The sequence below is a fragment of the Myodes glareolus genome, chromosome 18 (assembly GCF_982192425.1).
Source record: "Myodes glareolus chromosome 18, mMyoGla1.1, whole genome shotgun sequence".
NCBI lineage: Eukaryota > Metazoa > Chordata > Mammalia > Rodentia > Cricetidae > Myodes > Myodes glareolus.
In genome coordinates, this window is record NC_142043.1 from 59,755,514 (window position 1) to 59,776,751 (window position 21,238).

General features: G+C 51.0%; 1 protein-coding gene across 2 annotated transcripts; it reads left to right on the top strand.

Annotated features, from left to right (window-relative positions):
• The first annotated feature begins 2,918 nt into the window (after positions 1–2,918).
• On the top strand, positions 2,919–20,901 carry Rab36 (RAB36, member RAS oncogene family). Of its 2 annotated transcripts, none has more exons than XM_085679755.2 (11): positions 2,919–3,462; positions 4,551–4,631; positions 7,740–7,831; positions 10,192–10,257; positions 11,835–11,936; positions 14,018–14,082; positions 15,506–15,561; positions 16,246–16,323; positions 16,969–17,059; positions 17,891–17,988; positions 18,425–20,901. In XM_085679755.2, the coding sequence occupies exons 2-11, from the start codon at positions 4,563–4,565 to the stop codon at positions 18,428–18,430; spliced, it is 723 nt and encodes a 240-aa protein (XP_085535881.1). In that variant the 5' UTR covers positions 2,919–3,462; positions 4,551–4,562; the 3' UTR covers positions 18,431–20,901. The 2 variants fall into 2 exon arrangements, with proteins under 2 accessions (XP_085535881.1, XP_085535880.2); XM_085679754.2 differs by having other exon boundaries at positions 2,991–3,462; positions 17,891–18,016.
• Positions 20,902–21,238: the final 337 nt, after the last annotated feature.

Sequence of the window (21,238 nt, forward strand, 5' to 3'; positions counted from 1 at the left end):
AAAAAGCCTGAGGCTAAGCCCAGCCAGGAACGGAAGAACAATATTTTACAATGTTACTATGTAAAACAAAGAGAACTCGCTTCTGTGGTACTGATGGGACTAAAAAGGACTTTCACCCTTCTCTTCCCAGTGTACTTTGCATGCTTTGGGTCATCAGTGTTCAGAAGGTGTAACTTCATGCATGATAAGGCTAAGAATCTCAAAGAGATTCAGTTGCTTCACCCACATTTGCACAGACCTGTCCCCAGAACTGCCTAGTCAGGGCCCACATTTCTGCAAGCTGACCACCCTGTCATACTGTCTGGAGTGATTGCCCCAAACAGCACCGGCTTAACATTCCCCTTTGACTTCCCAGTGGAATCCAAACCCCTAATCTGAGATAGAAGGTGGTGATGACTTCCTTTAGTACCTTTGCATGGGAGGTAGACACGCAATATAGTCAGACCCCACCAATCCCCTCCTTTATACACACACAACATGCTGAAATCCTGCTTAGCATGCTACACACAATATAGCAGGCCCAGCCTAACTTCCCTAACATACACATAACATATGGAGACTGCATAAAAACACACACACACACACACACACACACACCCTAAAACCTTGGACAAACTCAAACATGCACAATATAATAAGACCCTGTCTTGTCATCTATAGACATGACTCAGTAAGACCCAGCCCAAACCCCTAACATAGCAAGACCTTGCCTGTACCTGTGTCGTTTATTGTCTCTGTGCCAGACATAGGTCAAGAAGTGTAAATGGAGAAAGAGTGGCTGATGGTCTTGAATGAAGAGTTACAATGTAAAAGCCTCTTCTACAGTTCACAGATCACCGAATGCAGAAGCAGCTCCAGCTGAGAACAGCTTTGATTTGCTTTAGAATTTCAGGAGGTCCAGCCTGTGGATGCTTGGCAAACTATGACAGTGGGGGCGCATGAAGCAGGGGGCGGGGAGGGGCGTACCAGGGAGAATAGATTTCTATGTGCTTGCTCCCAGTGGCGTGGTTCCCCCCATAGTCTAAAGCTTCCACCAGCCGGGGACCAAGCGTTTCAAACACAAGCCTGGGGAAGACAGTTTATATCACTGGTTCCCAACCTTCCTAACGCTGCGACCCTTTAACAGAGTTCCTCATGCTGTGGTGACCCCCCCCCAGCCATAAAATCATTTCTGTTCCTACTTCGTACCTGTAATTTTGCTGCTGTTATGAATCGTAATGCAAAATCTATGTTTTCCAACAGACTTAGGCGATCCTTGTGAAAAGGTCGCCTGAGCCTGCCTAAGAGGGTCGCGACACACATGTTGAGAACCACTGATTTATAGTCGGGTCACACGCTCCGGAAAAACCCTCTAGTTTCCCTTGTTCTTCATTGACTAAAATGAAGCAGATTTGGGCGAGTTGATCATTTTCTCGTTAGTATGACCAGTTAACCTGACCAAAAAGAAACTGAGGGATGTATTTATTGCAGCTCCGTCAAGGCGAGGAAGATATTATGGGTGCAGGTAACTCCCAGCTGTGACTCTTCCCCTTCTCCAAACTTGATAGAACAGGAAGCAGGTAGGGGCGGCGAAGGCTGGTGCCCAACTGGCGCTCCACTCCTATTCGTGGTGGGTATTCTCTTCGCAGCCAAACCTCCCTGGATACATCCTTCCAGGCACACTCAGAGCTGTCTACCTAGGGGTAAGTCTAAATCCTGTCAACGATGATGCTTAAAATATCACATATTTAATGTAGTTTTCCACTGTCTTGCTGCGGAGAACACCTCTGGATATGGGTTATAGTAACAAGTGTTTAGATTACTTTGCAGGGATCTGATGAAGACTGCTCATTGGGGTCTATAGACATCTGGTGGGGGACTGGGAAGGGATGAGAAGATGGGGCAGCCTTATCCTTTTCAGTGATATTCTCTCTGTCCCTGCATGGAGGTTGACTTTTGAAGCTGGACGTCTGCCTTCCTGATCTTTAATTAGCTGCTATGACTTAAACGCCCAGGGTCCCGTAGTTGCCACCCCCACCCTCATGTTCTTAAATACATGAAGACACTTGGCACATGGTGCATGCCTATTATCCTATCACATGGGTGAAGGGGGCCACGGGATCAGGAGTTCATGCCCATTATCATGGAACATTTGAGGACCACCTAGACTACATGAGGGCTTGCCACAAACAATTTTAAATAAAAGTGCACTGAGCTCTGCCAGCATGGCAACAAACACCTACACCTTACCCATCCTGGCAAACAGATACAGGCCGGTGTCTCATTCTGTTGGGGCGCTGATCTGTCAGTCCCGTCTCACTTCCGCTCCCTAGCCAGAGACCCCTTAAAGTCTTGCCTGCCAACCCTGAACATACCCACGTCTGCTTTCTATTGCATCTATGCTATAAAAAAAAAAAGCACCCAAGTCTCCAGCCATGTCATCCTCACAAGAACGCCTGGTGGGCCATTTAATAGCTGAGTAGACTGAGGTTTGGAGGTGTAAAGACCCTTTGAGACTGAAGCCTTAGCCGTGAAACTGCTTAACCAAGACATCAAGCAGAAGCATCAGTCTCCGGGGCATTTCCTGTTGCATTAAAGAGGACGGCAATAGATCTACCGAGGGTTCCATCCTACTCTTAGAAGTCTCCCTGCTGCTGTCCTTCAAGGATCAAGTCCTAAAGGGTCTCTCTAACCAGTCTGCCCTAGTTTAATTTAGGAATGCGTGGTGAACACCCCTGGGCTGGGAGTCAGAAAATCTGGGTTCAAGTCTATTTCTAACTCACTAGGCACATCTTTTGGAACGAGACTTGGAGGGGGTAGAGGGTGTGTGGTAAGAGTTCTGACGCTCCTGGAATACACCCTGTACCCCACACCTCGCTTCTCAACAGAAACTAGCTTGAAGGAGCCCAGTAACTTGAGTCAGCTTTTTAAACATCCATTAATGGAGGAAATTAATTTTTCAGCATGAGTGCCAGAAGCCAGGCACATGATTTCCAAATAGCATTAAATTCAAACTGATGCAGGAAGGCAGATGGTAGGCATGAGGTGGGCCCTTCCCTTGCCGCGGGGAAGACGCCGGGCTTCAATCCAGTACGAATACTTTTCAGGGGACTGTCACGACCCACCAAGGTAGCCAGAGGAAACCTCGAGCCAACCCCTTTCATGCTCACCCCCACCCAGACTCCATCCACTGGCCCCGCCTGATCATCACCGCCCTGGTTGTCATGGTGAGCCTGGGCACTCCAATGGTGTCCGGAAGTCTCTGAGCAGGCAGTGCAGAGCTCTGCGCCCCGGGAGGTTCTCGTTGCTATGGTGATGACTCCGCGCTGGCCCTGTGCCACCAGTTTCCACGGCCTGGAGGAGGGTCCAGACCCCGCCCCCGACGTCGGGATTCGAGAGCTGCGAGCCAGTCCCGCGAGGCCCTCGTTGCTGTAGTGATTTGCTGCAGCCCGCGCGCGCCGGAAGCTGGTCTCTGCAGCTTTGGTGAGTCCACTCACCCTCCTGACTGGGGGCGTATCCCAGAGGTTATGGTCCTGAGGCTGCCCTGTCCCCGGCCCTCCTCCTACCCCCAAACCTGAGTGTGGCCTGCAGGCCTGCTCTTCCTCACTGAGGGTCCACTGCGGGCCAGGCCTCTGCGAGAGCTGGATCAAATGAGAAGGACCAGACTCTGGGTGTTGTGGGGGAACCATCAGTAAAAGGGGCCAGAACCTGAAGTCGGCATACTACTCAGTGGCTCCATCTTAAAACACACTAAAGAGCAGGAGACCGCTCCCCACTCTAGTTCCGCTATCTAGACTGTGATCCACAACCAGGTTTTTTTTCATACCTCCCTCAGATCAAGGAAGTGAGCCCAGAGAAGGAGCCCCCCCTCTTCCTAGACACTCACATCTTGCCTCTGGGCAAGGTGGGGTATGGGCTGCTCCTCCACTGTGGTCCCTACAGATTGAATGGGTTCTACCTAATATTGCTCAGAGGGATGGAGGCCAAGATGTGTTTTTAACGTGATGAAAAGTGATGATGAAACTCACAGGTGCATTTTGAGGATTTCTATAGCGTTGCAATTCTTGTCAAAATACAAATGTAACAAATTTAGTCATAACTGACTTTGAACCTGGAATTGGGCAACACTTCATTCTGTAAAATAAAATGAGTGTTTTTGTTTGTTTGGTTTGAGCCTTTTTAAGACTCACTGTGTTGCCCCAAGCACCCTGGAATTCACCATCCTCCTGCCTCTGCTTCCCAAGTGCTGAGTATGCATTCCTGTGTTACTACTACACCTGGCTAGAAGTTTGGTTTTATAGACAAAAAAAAAAAGAAAAAAAAAGGAAGAAGAAACACTTAAAGGCAAATGGGTTATTCCAAGTTACTTTATAGAATTATTCTTGCCGGCTCAGGTTGGCTGGTCTCCTTTGACTGCTGTCCATCTCTTGTTCTGTCGGGAAACTAGTTCAATCAGAATTCCGTTTGATCACATGGCACCTCTCATACTCTGTTCCGCTTTGATCTGCTGGGCCATTATGCAGAAACTAACCTCATATATTTATACTCTTTCCCCTTGATTCATTCTACAGAGTACTGCAAGAATGAGGTCCTCTTGGACCTCTTTGGGGCCCCCTGTGAGCCAGGACCGCATCATCACCAGCTTCCCTAAGGTACAGTCATGAGAACATCTTTGCTGTTGCTTTTTGTTTCCTCGGGGTCTGGGTTGCTTTGACAAAAGGTCTTGACTATTCTGGACAAGCCTGAAATTCACGAAGTATCCCAGGCTAGCCTTAAATGTGCAATCCTCCTGCCTCCAGTGCTGGGATGACAGGAGTGTACCACCGTCCCCAGCCCTTTTCGTCTCCTGATGTAACCCTTCAGCCATATCCATCTTTGTTAACATGCCTTCACCCCCAGAAATCAAGACAACAAGTCTCAAGGTTGGTTTTGTTTTAGAGAATCTAGAAGGCTGGGTGTTGAGTTGCTCTAAGCAGGCCAGTAGTGATAACAGGGAGTTGTATGGCATGGAGGTTACAAGCCACTTAAACAGTCCTCGGGGTACCTCCTGATGCTGTCTTTAAGCTGTGACCCTAGGCAAGTCACTCACGCTTGCCTTGGAGCTGATGCTCATGGTAGGTCAGGGCATTCCTCATTCTTATTACTAGCTTTCCAGAGGATGGGCATGTAACTTAGTGGGAGAGCATTTGCCTGGCCAAAACCCTGAGTTTTATCCCTAGTACCACAAGAGAGAGAGAGGGAAGGAGGGATGGATGGAGAGAGAGAGAGAGAGAGAGAGAGAGAGAGAGAGAGAGAAGAACACACAGGTGTAGTGGCTCACACCTGTAGTTCCAGCACGTGAGAAACAGCCTGGACTATGTAACAAGATCCTTTTCTTTCTTTCTTTTTTCTTTTTTTCTTTTCTTTTTCTTTTTTTTTTTCTTTTTTCTGTAAATGGTATTCTATTTTCTGATCCCTGATCCAGGGCTTTCTGAATTGCCATTTTATCTTTCCTTTCTGTGAAAACCCCAAACTTTACTACAGTCTCATATTAACAGCAGTGAGGAATGTGAAATAACCGTTCTTGGGGGACAGTGGAACCATGTTTACCCACACTACAAACGCCTTTGCCCATTATGGAGCCTTCCCACTCCTAGGAATTCATTTCTGTGGCTGTCCTTGCATGAACGGAGAGCATGGGAAAGGTCAGGCGTTGCCGGCAGCCGTTAAGAGCACAAGGCCAGCATCAGCATCCACAGAGAGACCGGTAGGGATGCGGCTCCCCGATATGGACAGGTGCATGAGGCACCTCTTCCAGTGCTGAGGAGGAACAAAGAAAGTTGTTAGGTAGAATGCAAACCATGGAGCTGTCATCAAGTGTGTGCATTGCTGGAACATTTGGTTCAGTCCCCGCCATCACTGAAAAAGGGGGAAGACTGGGAAGGGGTTGTCTGTCTATTAGTACATGCAGAAAATATTTCCAAAAGGTAACGTTAAGATTCTGTTGTGCATTGATAGCTGCTAGCAAATTAGTTTTCTCCCAGGGAGTCAACAAATCACTCTTAAGGGTAGGCCCCATGCCCAGCAGTAGATGGCCAACAGAAAACTAACTCAGCGACGTCTTTGGACAAAGGTTCTTTGTCTCATAATGTTAAGTCAGGGCCTTTTCTTTTCCTTCTACCTTCCAGGTCTGCTGTGTATATGTTCGGACTTCCAGTTTGGAGTTTTTGTGGGATTCCTGTATGTGTGAATACATGTGTCTCTGATTCTGTATGTGTTTCCTGTGCTTTTTATTTAGCCCTTTTTCTTGTTTAATTATTTTGTCGCACTCTGATTTGTTTGTTTTCGATTTATTGTTATTCCTTAGATGTCTGTTTGGTCCATACGGAAAGGGTATGGATCCAGATGGGAGGGTAAGTGGGAAGGCACTGGGAGGAGCAGGAGGAGGGAAAACCATAATCAGGATGCATTAGATGAAAAATACCTATTTTCAGTAAAAGAAAGAGAAAGACCCTTGTCTTAATTAGGGTTTCTATTGCTGTGAAGAGACACCATGACCACAGTACTCTTATAAAGGAAAATATTTAATCGTGGTGGCTCACTTACAGCTCAGAGGTTCAGCCCATTATCATCACAGTGGGACACCTGTAGGCAGACATGGTGTTGGAGAGGTAGGTAAGTGTCCTACATCTTGGCTTGTAAGTCACAGGAAGCAGTCTGAGACACTGGGTGGTATCTTCAGCGTATATGAACCCTCAAAGCCCGCCTCTGCAGTGACAAACTTCCTCAAACATGGCCACACCCACACCAACAAGTCCAAACCTCCTAATAGTGCCACTCCCTTTGGGGACCGTTTTCTTTCAATCCACCGTAACCCTGCTGCCCGTCGTTGCTTCTGTGTGGCTTGAACAGGTGTGAAGGGAGACTTTTTGTGTCTTGGATTCTGCGCCAGAGCTAGGAAGGAGGAAGGGGGTGACTGTAAGCTGTGAGTGTTTCCGCCTGCAGCCATTGCTTCATCCCCTTCCTTTAACTCCTCTAACCCCCTTCTCACACATTGACAGAGAACGCCTTTGTGCCTCAGATCTTGGAGAGGTCCCCCGGTTTTTTATTAGTGAGCTTGGGCCATTGCTTTCCCAATGGAGCGTAACCATGGTAACCAGGGATGATTCAGGCTGGTGTCTCATGAGTTGAAGAGAAAGGAAGTTTAATCAGTGGGGGAGGGTGGGCAGGAGGGGCAGGTCCAGTCTCCTGGGACAAAAGACACAATTCACAGAGTAGGGCACTGAGCCCCAGAGAGACAGGGGAAACTGATTGACATCGGCACACTTGGGCATGGTGGAGCTAAGACTTGACCCAGCTGCTCTGGCAAGGGAGTCTGCCCAGGGAAGAAGATGAGCTTCCCCTACAGCCCTCTACCTACAGCAGTCAGGGTCACAAGGTTACAGCTGGCCGTGCCTGTCCTTCATCCCAGGGCCAGATCTGCAGACTTATTACCTACATCAGGCTGGGTCTACGTGGTGCTTCCTGGGGGCGAGTTCTTTCTCTTGATTCTGTGTACCTCGGTCTCCTTGTCTGAGAAATCGGCTCGCACTTCCTACCCCACAGGCTGTGGCACTGCCGGGACCCAGGAACGTTAAGGAGGCTGCAGGCCTCACGTTCCGGGAGAGAATGAGGCTTCTGAAGTAGGTTTCACCCTCGATGCCCAGTTTGTGTTACCGAGATGCTGCATCGCAGGATGGTCCGCTTGCTTGCCTGCATGTCTGTCTGTCTGTCTTTTCCAGTGGTACACATCTGATGCCTGCCTGCAGCTCAAGGAGCACTTCCACAGTCAGGTCAGCACTGCCTGCCAGCACAGGAACACGGGCACTGCTGGGTAAGCCCATGGGGCAAGGATGTGGAAGATGGGGGAAGAGAAGCACAGAGGCGGGCGTCAGTGAGAACTGAGCCAGCTGAATACACAGGCTGAACCCATGCCGCTTATTAGGGGGACTGTAATCTAACTCTTCTGAACAATTTCCCTGCTTCTCAGAATGTCAGAAAGATGACTTTTCAGCTGAAGGGACATTTCAGGGCAGGTCCATTTCCTCCCTGTCTGGATCAGCTATCTTCCTCGCATCCCTTCAGGTTTCTGTATGCCAGAGCCTCTGGGAGACTTCTCTGACCACCTGCTGTCCCTGCCCCTGGCCCAGCCTTTCCTTAGTACCCTTCTGTGCTCTGGAAATCCAAAATTGGTTGGTTTGTTTGTTTGTTTGTTTTGCATCCTGACCAGTTTTCCTTCCCTCCTTTCCTCCCAGCCCCTACCCCTACCTCCCCTCTATCCCACCCCCTTCCACTCCCCCTCTGTTTCTATTCAGAAAAGAGTGGGCCTCCCATGGATAGCAACAAAACATGGCATACCAAGTTGCAGTAAGACTAGGCACCACCCCTTGTATTAAGGCTGGACTAGGCAACCCACTATGAGGAATCGGATCCCAGGAGCAGGCTAAAGAGTCAGAGACAGCCCCTGCTCCCACAGTTAGGTGTCCCATAAGAAGACCAAGTTACACAACTGTCACATATGTGCAGAGGACTTAGGTCAATCCCATGTGGCTCCCTGGTTGTTGGTTCAGTCTCTGGGAGCTCCTGTGATCTCAGGTTGGTTGATTCCGTAGGTTTTCTTGTGGTGTCCTTGACCTCACCGGCTCCTACAATTAATTCTTCCTCCCCCTCTTCAGCAAGATTCCCCACAGATCTCCATAATCTTCTGTCATAGAGCTATAGGCTTGTCTGTGTTTTCTCCCCAGACCTGAGAGTCAGGTCTGGCTGTATCTGCCCTGATTCTGCCTCGGCAGCAACTGTCCACCAACAAGGGGATTTTGTAGTAGGTCTTCCTCCTTCTAACAGGTAAAAAAAACCTGCTCCCTTTCCTCCTGGGCAGACCATAGCCAGCCCGAGGCATTTGCTTAGCTCACATAGAGATGGAGTGAGATCAGAGAGCCCATCTCAGAGGTCCCCAAGGCTGCACAAGGGAGGCAGAGCTCGGGTCAGAATTGCTGTTGGTGGCTTGAGGGATAAAAGTAGCAGCTTCACCCAGGGGTTGCTATTTCCTATCAGGCTCTTCATACAGATTATCTACTTGACCCTACACAGTGCCACCAGAGGGAGGGAAACTGAGGCACTGAGAGCACTCCCTGTACAGTCCTAGGAGTTCCTTACTCCTTTCCCTCAGACACGGAATCAAGGCTGGCCTGTTTTAGGATGAGAAGGCCGCCTGGGAGCAGGGCAGACATAACCCCAGCCCTGGCTGATGCAGAGATATCAACCAAGCATCCAGCCATCAGCAAATCTAAGTGCCCTCTTGTGTCTGCAAACACAGGAAGTGCCACTGGATGTTTCCCAAGATGGTCAGTTTAAACATTGAGGACTTTTTGGGAAGAATTGCCAAAATGCTTTTTTTTTTAATTGTATTAATTTGGTGGGATGAGAGGGTGTGCCATGACATGCGTGCAGACGCAAGGATCAGGTTCCTCCTTCCACCATATAGGTCTCAGGGACTAAACTCATGTCATCAGGTTTGGTGGCAAGCACTGTTACCCACTAAGCCATCTCACCAGCCCGGAAACTCTTAGGAGTCTGATCAGCAGTCTCACTGATGCCGCTGTCCCATACAGAGGGAAGGCAGGAGCTGCTCTTGGTGAGCAGTGTCCCCAAGTAGCCCAAGAATCCCAGGGTCAATCTGCCCCTCCAACTGCAAACCCAGATAAATGCTGCTAAGAATGAACTGACCCCACACAGGTGCACATCCTAGAGGGGATGTGGAAGCTGGCATACAGAACACATGCCTTGCAGCAGCGTCTCCTGCATGTGGGTCCTTTGTCCACAGTTCCAGTGCAGCGCCCTCCACCAGTGTGCATTCACCTGATGTTAGTTTTCACAGATCTCCCTACGCCCTCTTCCCTGCCCCTCAGCGTATGGCTCAGCCTCTCCTCATGCCCCCGTTGCTGATTCTCAAGACAGTGGCTTTGTCCACGTGGGGCCCAAGTGGGGTCAAGGATATAGCCATAGGGGGAGCAGAGTTCCCAAAACAAACAGAAGTTCTCCCACTCCCCAGGACTGGAGAGGGAGGAGAGAATGGCTTAGCAGGGTAGGGGCGAAGGGTGACTCACTCAGACAGTTCAGGAAAGGAAAGGCTTGGATGTGCTGAAGACACTGTTGACACCATTCTCCAGGGTGAGACGGCCATATTTCCTCCAGGCTCAAGCTCTCCAAGGTGGTGGTAGTTGGCGACCTCTATGTGGGGAAGACCAGCCTCATTCACAGGTAAGTGCTGCTACCCTCCTCACCGGCCAAGCCAGCCCCACCTCCAGCGTTGAGTTCTCATCAGACCTTTGTCTGGGAGCCCCAAATAACAAGTGACTTCTGGGAACACAACACAGCTTTAGCCTGGGAAACGGTTTGAAGGGTGTGGCAAGAGTCAGGGCGAGGGGCTGGAGGAAATGACTCAGTGGCACTGCCTGTCACCCCCAGAATTTGAATCCAGCACTTACATTGTGTGGCTCATAACCACTTTCAACTCCTGCTCCTGGAGATCAGACTCTTTGGGTCACCACAGAGACCTATGTGCTTTCTCTCTCTCTCTCTCTCTCTCTCTCTCTCTCTCTCTCTCTCTCTCTCTCTCTCTCTCACACACACACACACACACACACACACACACACACACACAAAATCTTTAAAATAAATAAAAAATGTAAAAAAATAGATTGGGAGCTCAGGAGATTGACTCAGTTAATAAAGTGCTTCCTGCATTAAGAACCCAAAAGCTGGATTGAATCCCCAGGATCCAGGTGTGACAGCACATGCCTGCGGTCCCAGTACTGGGGACTGGGGAGACAGAGCTGGGAGGATTCTTAGGGCTTGCTGCTCAGCCAGTCTAGCTAAATCAGTAAGAGACCTTGTCCCAAAGACTGAGATGGGGAGCAATTAAAGGAAAACGTGGTGTCGGCCTCTGACCTGCACGCGTGCACATGCGCATACCTGCGCCCCGCCATTGCCGTGACTGACAGCTGGTGGAGCATCCTAGAAGACTAGATTCATCACACTGTCCCCGTAGGGCCCCTGCACTGTCCTCTCTGGGAATGGACCCTCAATTTCTCTCACTATTTGAGTTATAATGTTTAATTTCTGGGCTGATGCTCCCCCCCCATCATTCTTATTGGCCGCCCTGTTGCTATGGTTTGGATAAGTGTTTTTCAAAGGTCCTTGCGTCAGTGGTTTGAGGTCTCTGGCCTGTGGCACTTTTCTAAGGTGGCAGAACTTTTAAGAAGGAAAGCCTTGTGGGAGGTCATTAGGTCATTTGGGGTGTACCCTGAAGGAAACGGTGTACCCCTTTTTTGCTTCCTAGCCATGAGAGATGTTGTTGTTGTTTTGGGAGGGTTGTTTTGCTTTTTGTTTGTTTTTTGCTCAGTTATATGCTATCACCATGATGAAGCCTCACCACTAGTTAAAGCAATATCACTAAGTCAGTGATACCCTGGATCTTCTAGAGCCACAAGCCCAGATGAGCTTCTCTTCATCGGTTGCCATCCTCTCAGGACTTGGTCCAGGCACCGGAAAACCGTACCCCACAGCCGCTGTGCACCATCACTTGGCTTGCTGCAGTTTTGTTTTTTTGAGACAGTATCATTTTTTAGCCCTGGCTGACCCAGAACTCCCTGTGTAGGCTAAGCTGACCTCAGACTCACAGAGATCTGCCTGCCTCTGCCTCCTTAGTGCTGGGATGAGAGGCGTGCGCCACCACACCCAGCCTCCATCACTTATTGATTTCCTGCTGGCACTGCTGTGAGCACCTCCATCCATTTTTGCGAGGGGTCCTCTGATGACTTCCTCACCTCCCACAGGTTGTGCAAGAATGTTTTTGACCGTGATTATAAGGCCACTATCGGGGTGGACTTTGAAATCGAGCGCTTTGAGATCGCGGGGATTCCCTACAGCCTCCAGATGTAAGTCTCTGTTAATGTGGTTTCGAGATTTCCCCTGGGGGAAGACCTCAGCCAGAGCCTTTTCCTCTGTGCTCTACGGTGCTCAGCAAGGATGTGTCTGGACAAGCACGGCCCTGGGTGGTTGTGAGAAACCAGGCTTCGTGGTTTATGGGTCCCTAGAGTCTCTCTCCATCCTCACAGTTGCCTCACATTGGTCTGCAGATGGGGGAGGGGGGATGGTCTCGACAGCCCAACCCGCACTTCCATCCGCTCTCCTCCCTGAAAGCTTATTACTAAGGTTCAGCCTTCTTCCCCAGTTGGACCTCCTGTGCTCTCCCCAGCAGCCGGTTGGCCTCTGGCAATTCTTTCCTGAGCTCTATTCTCTATTCTCAGCTACAAAATAGGACAAAGTCACTTCTTGTATGCCAACCTTGGATGAGTAGGGTTCTGGAGGCCACCCTGCCCTCACCCCTTTCTCAAGCCCGATGTCCTCCATTCTCCTGTCACGTCCCTCTGGATACGTGTTCCCACTTGGTCCATATTGTTCTTCCCCACCCAGTCTATCTTCTCTACTAGCCCCCCCCCCGCTTCTTTTGCTCCCCACTCCTTTCTGCCCCCTTTCCCACCCCTTTCACTTGTCCTGACATCAGTGCAAGGCCTTCCCAAGGTTCACCTTCTTCCTCCCCAGTAAAAGTGCTGTGTGTTTTGGACCTCATTCTCCCCACTCCTCAGAGGGTGCTGTAGGCTTACCCAGCTACCAGACCCCTGTGCTCCCTGGCGAGGCCCCCCTTCCTCCTCCCTGCTGTCTTGTTTAGCTGTCCCTGTGACTGACATTCATCAAGCCTTTGTTCTAGTCCGCGTCCCTGTCTTCCTCCCTAGCTCTAGCCTTTATTCCTCTGTGCCCCGCCTAGGCTGAGCCCTCTGCTCCTATGTCAGCTGCCATCTCCATGGACACAGTGCCCCAGTAGAATCCTGGAGCCGGATGATAACACATCCTGTCCGAGGGTGAGCACAGGGTTGGTTCAGAGCAAAAGACGCTATGGAAATCCCAGGGCTTCATGACTGCGGGTTCTGGAAGGCTGAGAGGAGCCAAGGGTGGAGCTATACAAATAGTGGCCAGCAACCAGGTTCTCACTGTGGCTCCAGGCAATCTCTAATTAAAGTGCCCAATGTAAAATGGGCACTGCCTTGCCACAGACTCTTGGGATCTTGAGGCCATTGCCAGCCACCTGCCTGGCTTAATCTAAGCCCATTCACCACCTAGAGGCTTCTTTAGAGATGAAAAAAATGAATGAATTAATGAAGGAATATAGCTCACAACTCTTCATTATGCTAAATTGCTCGAAAACAAATTCAGATCACTGATACCATACTTGTGGATTATCTTTTTAGTTTACCAAGAAAAATTAAATGTTGATCTGTTGACTTAAAAAATTGATGGATTGTAGATTGGATGTCAGGATCATCCCTGAATATTGACAGTCTGTTTTCAGTCCATACAAGTAGGTCTCAGCATGTCACCTTTTCCGCTTCCGTCTTGTTCCCGTGGCAGACATTATTAATCTGCTGTCCCATTCCTTTTCTGTGGGTCTAGGACTCAACTTCTAGTTCCTTCTCAACAAATTGTTTCAGAAAGCCAGAGCTAACTGGTCAGTTACCCAGGCAATGCAAACGGTACCCCTGCTAGCCTCGTTCCTCACATGGGGAGCTACTGTGCAGAAGGTAAAGGGATGCCCCGATCTGAAGGCCTGTCCTGGAACCCCAGCATTGTTCTGTTAGAGAACATAAGTTCCTTTGTAATGTCACAGTCAGAAGGACTATAGCTTTATCAGAGCTGTAACTTTACCTGGACAAGGCAATCTGCAGTGTTAGACCCTCTCACCTATGGGCACTGTGATCCGAGGAAAGAACCCAGTGGGGATTGCAGGGAGCTGGGGTCAGGGAGAGCTGGATCACCCAGGTACTTCCTGCTGTTTACATGCGGATGGCATGTTGGTGTAGACCTGAAGATCATCCTATGATCTCATTGTTCCATTGCCTTGGAATGCTGGGGCTGTGTAACCTGTACCCACTGCTTTCCTGCCTTCCTCTTCCCCTCACAGCTGGGACACAGCCGGGCAGGAGAAGTTCAAGTGTATTGCATCTGCCTACTACCGCGGTGCCCAAGGTGAGCAGCCGAATGGCGCTGGCGCTCTCAGCCTGCGTCATCCGCGCACACACTGTGTGCTGTGCTGTGCTCCGGGAGCCACCGGGAAAGCACTGTAACCACTGCTTAGGGATGAAGATGCTACTTATACAACTAGACCCCGGCTGGCTTTGACAGTCACAGCCTAGGGAATCTATGGATCAGGTGCAGGCTCGGCCCCAATTTTCAGCTTGAAAAAAAAATATTCATGTTTAAGGGTCTCAGAAAAGAGAGATGCCCTCATATTCCAGGTGAAGATGAAGCGAGGCTTCTTCTGTCTTAGCCTGGAGGGGCTAGGCCAGCGAGGAGAGACAGGTGGACCCAGCAGAGTTGGCAGGTCCCACAGTGGGACCTCAGTGTCCACTGCCAGTATGGTCTGGGGCGGCAGCTGGGGGCTGAGCAGGGCTCAAAGTCAGCAGAGGTGGCAATGTGAAGTCCCGAGGAAGGAGACAGAAGTGGAATCTAGTAGGAGATGGGGAAACCACCAGAAGGACCCCAAACCAGACTCAAAGTTATGTCTTCTTGGCCATGGTATGCGAATCCCTGCAGTTCCATCGCAGTTTAAGAAGGGAGAACAGGATATAAACTGTGTGTCCCTGAGCTGTGGGTGGGACCTCCAGCTCGGCCCGTCCACTGTGGCCTCCTGTAGCTATCGCCTCTCCTAACCGTTCTTCCTGAGGGGCTGCTGCCTCCCTGGAGCGAGTGGCGGGAGGTTGCCTGGTATACTTTTGTAAACAGTACTCGCCATGCCCCTCTCCGGTGGGATTATCATCAGCCGAGGTGCCCAGAGAGCCCCCGTCCAGCCTGTCTCCCGGTAGGGCGGCAAAGAGCGGACCTTTGCCTGGACCGTCCTCCTGTGGGTGGAATCCAGGGCAGACTCAGGATGAAAAGAGCTGACCCCACAGATACCTGGCAGTTTGCTGCCCACGTGGTGCCACAAAAGCCATTTCCTTTAACTGGTTGTTGCTAATCTGTATCCTTCAATGAAAGGTCTACCCGGGTTCAGGCCCTGGACCAACAGCTTATCAAAACAGCGTCCCTCCTGACAGCTAGGGGTACCATACTCACCACTGTACAGACAAAGAAAACAGCTCTCCACAGTTCCAACTCCCACCCAAGCCCATTGGACCACAAGTGGCAGAAAATCTCCTGCCAGAGCCCACGTGCTTCAGGCCTTTCATTGTGCCATCCTCCCCTCCACCCTGTGCTGTTAGGTACAGGTTTTGGGGGGTGGGGTCTTGGGGAGCTGGTGGGAATGCAGGTTCAAGGGGGCCAACACAGGGTGACTCCTCACTAGTTTCCACAGTGCCCCGCCCCGATAGTTCCTTGTTATCTGGGAAGATGCCTAGGGCAGCCTCCCCATCACACCTGTTGCTGATTGGCTGTTGTCTTTCTCTGTATCCAGTGATCATCACAGCCTTTGACCTCACCAATGTGCAGACGCTGGAGCACACCAGGCAAGTAACCCCAGGTTCTACCCCCTCTCTGTGTATGTCTGTGTATCACCTGGACTCATGAAGCTGCCTAGAAGGGCTCCCCAAACCCCAGCCTCTGGCTGGACCCAGAATGATGGGCACTTACTGTCCAGGTTCCCACTTACCTCTAAAGTCCTCTCCCCACCTGCTGTTCAAGAGCTCAAGCTGACAGGCCACCGTTGTCTTTGATAAGCCTGCCACCACCATATTGGAAATCTTTTTGAATGAGGGAACCCTCTGTTCACCTTTACCTTGGCTCCGGATAACTTCATAGCTCATCCTCCCTGACAGAAAGTTTTCATTGGGCATAGAGGAGGGCAAATGATCACTTTCAGAGGGCCATCATCTTCCTGAAATAATCCACCTAATGGACCAAAGCCCCTCCTCCCTATGTTTGCCTTGGCCACTCACATCAGCATCTTCCAGGCCCTATGGGGGAGACAGGGATGATTTTTCCAGCTGATAAAGGGCAGAAGTCACCTAGTTCTCACAACAGGAGTCTTCGCCTCTCCTACACCAGTGCCTTTGTAATCCCAGATCCTTCTGGTCCCACTGAGGCCCCTCTGCCTCCAGCACCAGCATCCCACTTAGTCATATAGATCAGGGTACCTTCCCTGTACCTCCTGGCTGTCTACAAGTCTCTTGTGTCCACTCTGTACATTCTAGGCAGTGGCTGGATGATGCACTGAGGGAGAATGAGGCAGGCTCTTGCTTCCTCTTCCTCGTGGGAACCAAGAAGGATCTCCTGGTAAGCAGGGGGATGCTGGAGGCCCAACCCCGAGGGACTTCTCGGAAAGTGCCCATGTTCGCAGCCCACTTTTGAGGAGCAGTGAACAACACTGGTGTGCTGCCTTGTGTTAGAATTCAAAGCAGGCTTTGGAACTGAAGAGAGTACTCAAGCTCCCATGCTCCCCCAACCCCCAAGAGGCAGGGATGACTCAGGTTTCCCTGGGGACACTAAAGTATTAGCCCTAGGCAAGTAGCATCCCTGCACTGGGGACATCCCCGCACTGGGGGCATCACTGCACTGGGGGCATCACCATACTGGGGGCATCCCTGCACTGGGGGCATCCCCGCACTGGGGGCATCACTGCACTGGGGGCATCACCATACTGGGGGCATCCCTGCACTGGGGGCATCCCCGCACTGGGGGCATCACTGCACTGGGGGCATCCCTGCACTGGGGGCATCATCATACTGGGGGCATCCCTGCATTGGGGGCATCACTGTACTGGAGGCATTACTGCACTGGGGGCATCACTGCACTGGGACACCCCACCATACCATATGCTTGGGGTGAAATCAGAAGCAAAGGCGAGAGGCAGATGGCCACTTTAGGGACTCCCTGCAGTGAAGGTGAAGATACCGGGTCAGCCAGGGCTGTTTCTTCCAGTCGGAGGCAGCATGCGAGCAAGCCGAAGCAGAGGCTGTGCACCTGGCCAATGAGATGCAGGCAGAGTACTGGTCTGTGTCAGCCAAAACCGGTGAGTAGTGTACCCCACATGCATTTATTATCAAAAGACTGCAGGTTGCAGAAGTCTAAAGAGCAAAGTTGGAAAACCAGGCTCTTGTGGGGGATGAAATGAAAGGGCGTGCAGCATCTGACACCCAAGAGATTCCAGGGCTGTGGGAACGCAGAATCAGGCCGGTGGCCCTTGTCTCCGGTACACAGAGACTGTATCTGGTCACAGACTGGGTATGGATTGAAACTGGAAGTGCCACATCCAGGCCACCACAAACACCTGTCAGTGCACATGCTCGGAGCCGTCTGCTGCTCTCTCTCAGCAATGGTGCCCACCTCCCCCATAGCACCCACCCTCCTTGACCACAGCCACAGCAGGGTCACTGGAGTTCACTGTAGGGCAAGGGGGTTACTCTGCACAGCCGCACAAGTTGTTCTTGTGCGTGGGCAATGCTCATGTTGGGTACCGGGACCTATGGGAGGATGCACATGGATTCCATGTAAGGGCCAACAGCGCGTGGGTGGCTCCTAAAGAGAAGGCACACATTCAAGTCCTGCTTCTCCCAGATTGTGCAGGTTCTCAACAGCAACTGATTGACAGGGAAGGTGCTGGGGAAGGAAGGCTCCAAGGTTTAAGGGGGAGTAGCCTGGGAGCAGGAGGGGGTGGCAACAGGGTAGGGATGGGGACCAGAACCCAACGGAAAGCCTGGTTACCACCCAGCACTGTAGTGTCACCCATGGATGGACCAGTAACTGACCATCAGGAGTGCTCTGAAAGGGTCACGGCCAGCTCAAGGATGGCCTTACCTAGCTCTTGCCCATAATGCACCTGAGAGCACCTTGTGGTCCCCAGGAGAGAACGTGACGGCATTCTTCAGCCGTGTCGCCGCCCTAGCGTTTGAGCAGTCTGTACTCCAGGATCTAGAGAAGAGGCCCAGCAGCCAGTGCCAGGTCGGAGGTGGAGATGGAGACCTAATCCGTGCGTACAGAGAGGGCTGGGTGGGGCTGAGGAGCAGCATGGGGACCAGAAATCCACACTCACTAGTCCCAATTTGCCACCCTTGCTGTCCTCTGGGACCTTTGTACTGTTACCATATCTCAGGCCTATGGCTTCCATGACCCCACCTCCCAGCCTCCCTGATCTCCACACAGCCTCCTCTTGGGCCAGGCTTAGGCTCCTGACCGTCATATGTGTCTTACCTCCTGCTTACCTGAATGCCGCAACTCCAAATGTCCCTTGGGACCCTCCCACACCAGGTCATCTAGGCTTTGGAGGACAGGTCCAGGGGACCAAGTTCAGGGCCCCAATTATCAGGCAGAGTAGTCGTTGCCCAATGTCAGCTGTAGGATGCCTGGCCGATGCCATCTTACTTTCTTGTCTTTGTAGGAATAGAGGTACCCAAGACCCAGGAGAACAAGAGGCCACCTGGCCTGGGCTGCTGTTAGCTGAGGCGGACATCAGAACCATCTCCTCCCTGCTCGGGCATGGGGTGATGTGGGGCCCAAGCTCTGCCATAGATCTGCCTTCAAGCTGGAGAAGGCCTGTGTCTCCGGGGCTCAGCCCCACTGGGGCTCAATACTGTCTGGCTGATTGTTGGGGGCCAGGCACTGGGGCGAACCTTCTGTACAGAGTCACTGTGGTCTCAAGAGGCCACAAGATTATAAACTCAGGACACTCAGGGCTCGCCCCCATCCCTTACCCAGTCTTATCTGAAGTCACCCCAGAGTTCTCCCTACTGATCCTAGATGAGGCCTCTGAATCCCATCTCTGATTCTAACAGCAAGGCTTGTCAGTAAAACTCACCTGCCATCCCACCTGGGAGTCCTCGCAACAAGAAGACATGGAAGTCTAGGTCTTGGAGCTCCAGCCCTAGATATCCGCTGTCCCTCAGCCACAGAATTCCAGGACTCTGGAGCTCCACTTTTAAGCACAATGGACGAAGTCCATTTGGCCCCCTCGGCAGAGTCCTGCCTCCATCTGAGATTCCCCATGGTCAGTGGATGAGAAGGGAGACCTCCGGCCCCGCAGAAGATGAATTGTCTTGACTATGCTGAGAAATGACAATTGCATGGAGTTCCTCTGGCAGCTCATTCTACATCCCGAACCTGATGCCGCCCTTGCTGCCATCTGTGCCCATCCCTGCTTACCTACCATGTGTCTCTCCAGCTGACCTGTGTATCTCTTGGGAATTTCACAGTGGTCTACATTTCTCTGGAGGACTTGGGATGTACATGCAGACTCTAGTGTGTCTAACCCCCTCCAGCATGACGCTCCTACTGGGTCCAGGGTCTTCCCCAACTCCTCACCCACTCCGTATTCCTATAGCTCTGGGTCCAGACCTGTGCATTCTTGCCTTACTCCTGCCATAAGAAGGTGGGCACAGCTGGCATGCCTAAGCGCTGCTTCTCTCCCCCTGCCCCCACCCAATACAGGGCCTCATGTTCTCACATAGCCCATGCAGGCCTCCAGCTCTGTGTGTAGCTGAGTCTGACCTTGGACTTGATTTGCCCTCCATCTCCTAAGCGCTGGGACTGCAGGCATGTACCACCAGACCTAGGAACACCTGCTTCTCAAGAATGGTAAACATCTGCAGGCAGCATGTTGGTCAGTGCCCTTTTCTAAGTGCCTGGCATACCACGCATTTCTGTGACTGTTCATTAACTCAGCAAAGGCCAAACACCCGAGAACAGTGGCGTATTTTCCTGTTCAATACCAACATTCACTAGCTTTACTTTAGCTCCCTCCTCCCTTCCTGTCCCCTTCTCACCTCTCTCCCCCTCCCTTTCTCTAAAACAAGGTATCACAAGGAATACTAGACAGGCCTTGAGCTTGCACCGCCCCCAAGTGCCGGAGCTCTTGGGGGACACAGAGTCGCATTTGACTCAAGCTCTTTTATTTGAAAAAAGTAGGTTAAGCGTCTCTTTAAAGGAATTATGTGTTTGGTGTTAAACTTGGTGGTTAGCATGTAAACAGAAATACCTCTGCCCGAAAGTCAGTTGTGCTCTTTGAAGTGAACCTGGCTAACAGTTGATAAAGTTCCTTCTGCGCTGTCCTTCCCCACCCCTTCTACTTGTGTCTCCAGAATGCCCTTGTACTGTGCACACTGCCTGATGGGCTACCTGCCCGGTGATCTGCCCCGATCTCTCACGGTGGGTGTGTGCCAAAGCCTTTCTGTACGTTAGCAAAACATACCGTTTCCTTAGTGTGGCAAAACTGAAGTTCATTTGACTTCCTTATCTACTGGTCAGCTGGTTCGTGTCCCGCTGCTGTGAGCTCTCACCCGTAGCACTTTAGGATTTCCAGAGGGTCTGGGCGGATTCTTCGGGTGAACACACCGACCACATTGTTGTGTTAGGGGGGTCTGGGTCTAGCGGGTGTAGCCTAAGGCTTCACAGAGTGGAGGTAGATGGCAGTGGTGACCTGAAGCCTCCCTCATCCTTCCAGGACCTAGCGGAGTGACGACCTGAAGCCTCCCTCGTCCTTCCAGGACCTAGCGGAGTGATGTAGACAGAGGGTGTCCTGTCATGAGCTCCGGAACTACAAGTACACTGCTTTGCATACACCCATGTGGTGTGGCATTTCCCTCTTTATGTTTGAATACCATTAATGAATAAAGAAACTGCTTTGGACCTATAGCAGGGCAGAGCTTAGGTAAGCAGAGAAAACAGAACTGAATGCTGGGAGGAAAAAGGCGGAGTCAGAGAGATGCCATGGAGCCACCACCGGAGGTAGACATGCTATAACTTTGCTGATAGACCACGACCTCGTGGTGATATATAGATTAATAAAAATGGGTTAAATTAATACGTAAGAGTTAGCCAATAAGAAGCTAGAGCTAATGGGCCAAGCAGTGATTTAATTAATACAGTTTCTGTGTGGTTATTTCAAGGCTAAATAGCTGGGCGACCAGGAACCAACAAGCAGCTCTTCCTCCTACACCCATGTCCCTGTAGATTAGCATTTATTAAGCTCCCCTTGTGTTATGCTCTCCTCACCATGTGCTAACATGTTTCTGTGGGTCCCAACTCACAACAACGGTCTCTCCGATTTCAGTATTTGGCCTGGGAGGATAGCATCTAAGCTTACCAAGGAAAATCACAGATTCAGATGTTTCTCTGCCGATCAACAGTATTGCCTTCATATGTCTGTGTGACTAAAACCCCATCGCATAGGCTGAGGAAGTTATAAGCAGTAGATGGA

Bases quoted from the DNA above. Each gene is read 5' to 3' on its own strand.
- Rab36 (XM_085679754.2), top strand. From the start codon at position 4,563: ATGAGGTCCTCTTGGACCTCTTTGGGGCCCCCTGTGAGCCAGGACCGC. The intron at 16,324-16,968 runs GTAAGCAGGGGG...TGTTTCTTCCAG, and splicing joins GAACCAAGAAGGATCTCCTG to TCGGAGGCAGCATGCGAGCA. The intron at 18,017-18,424 runs GTGCGTACAGAG...TTGTCTTTGTAG, and splicing joins TGGAGATGGAGACCTAATCC to GAATAGAGGTACCCAAGACC.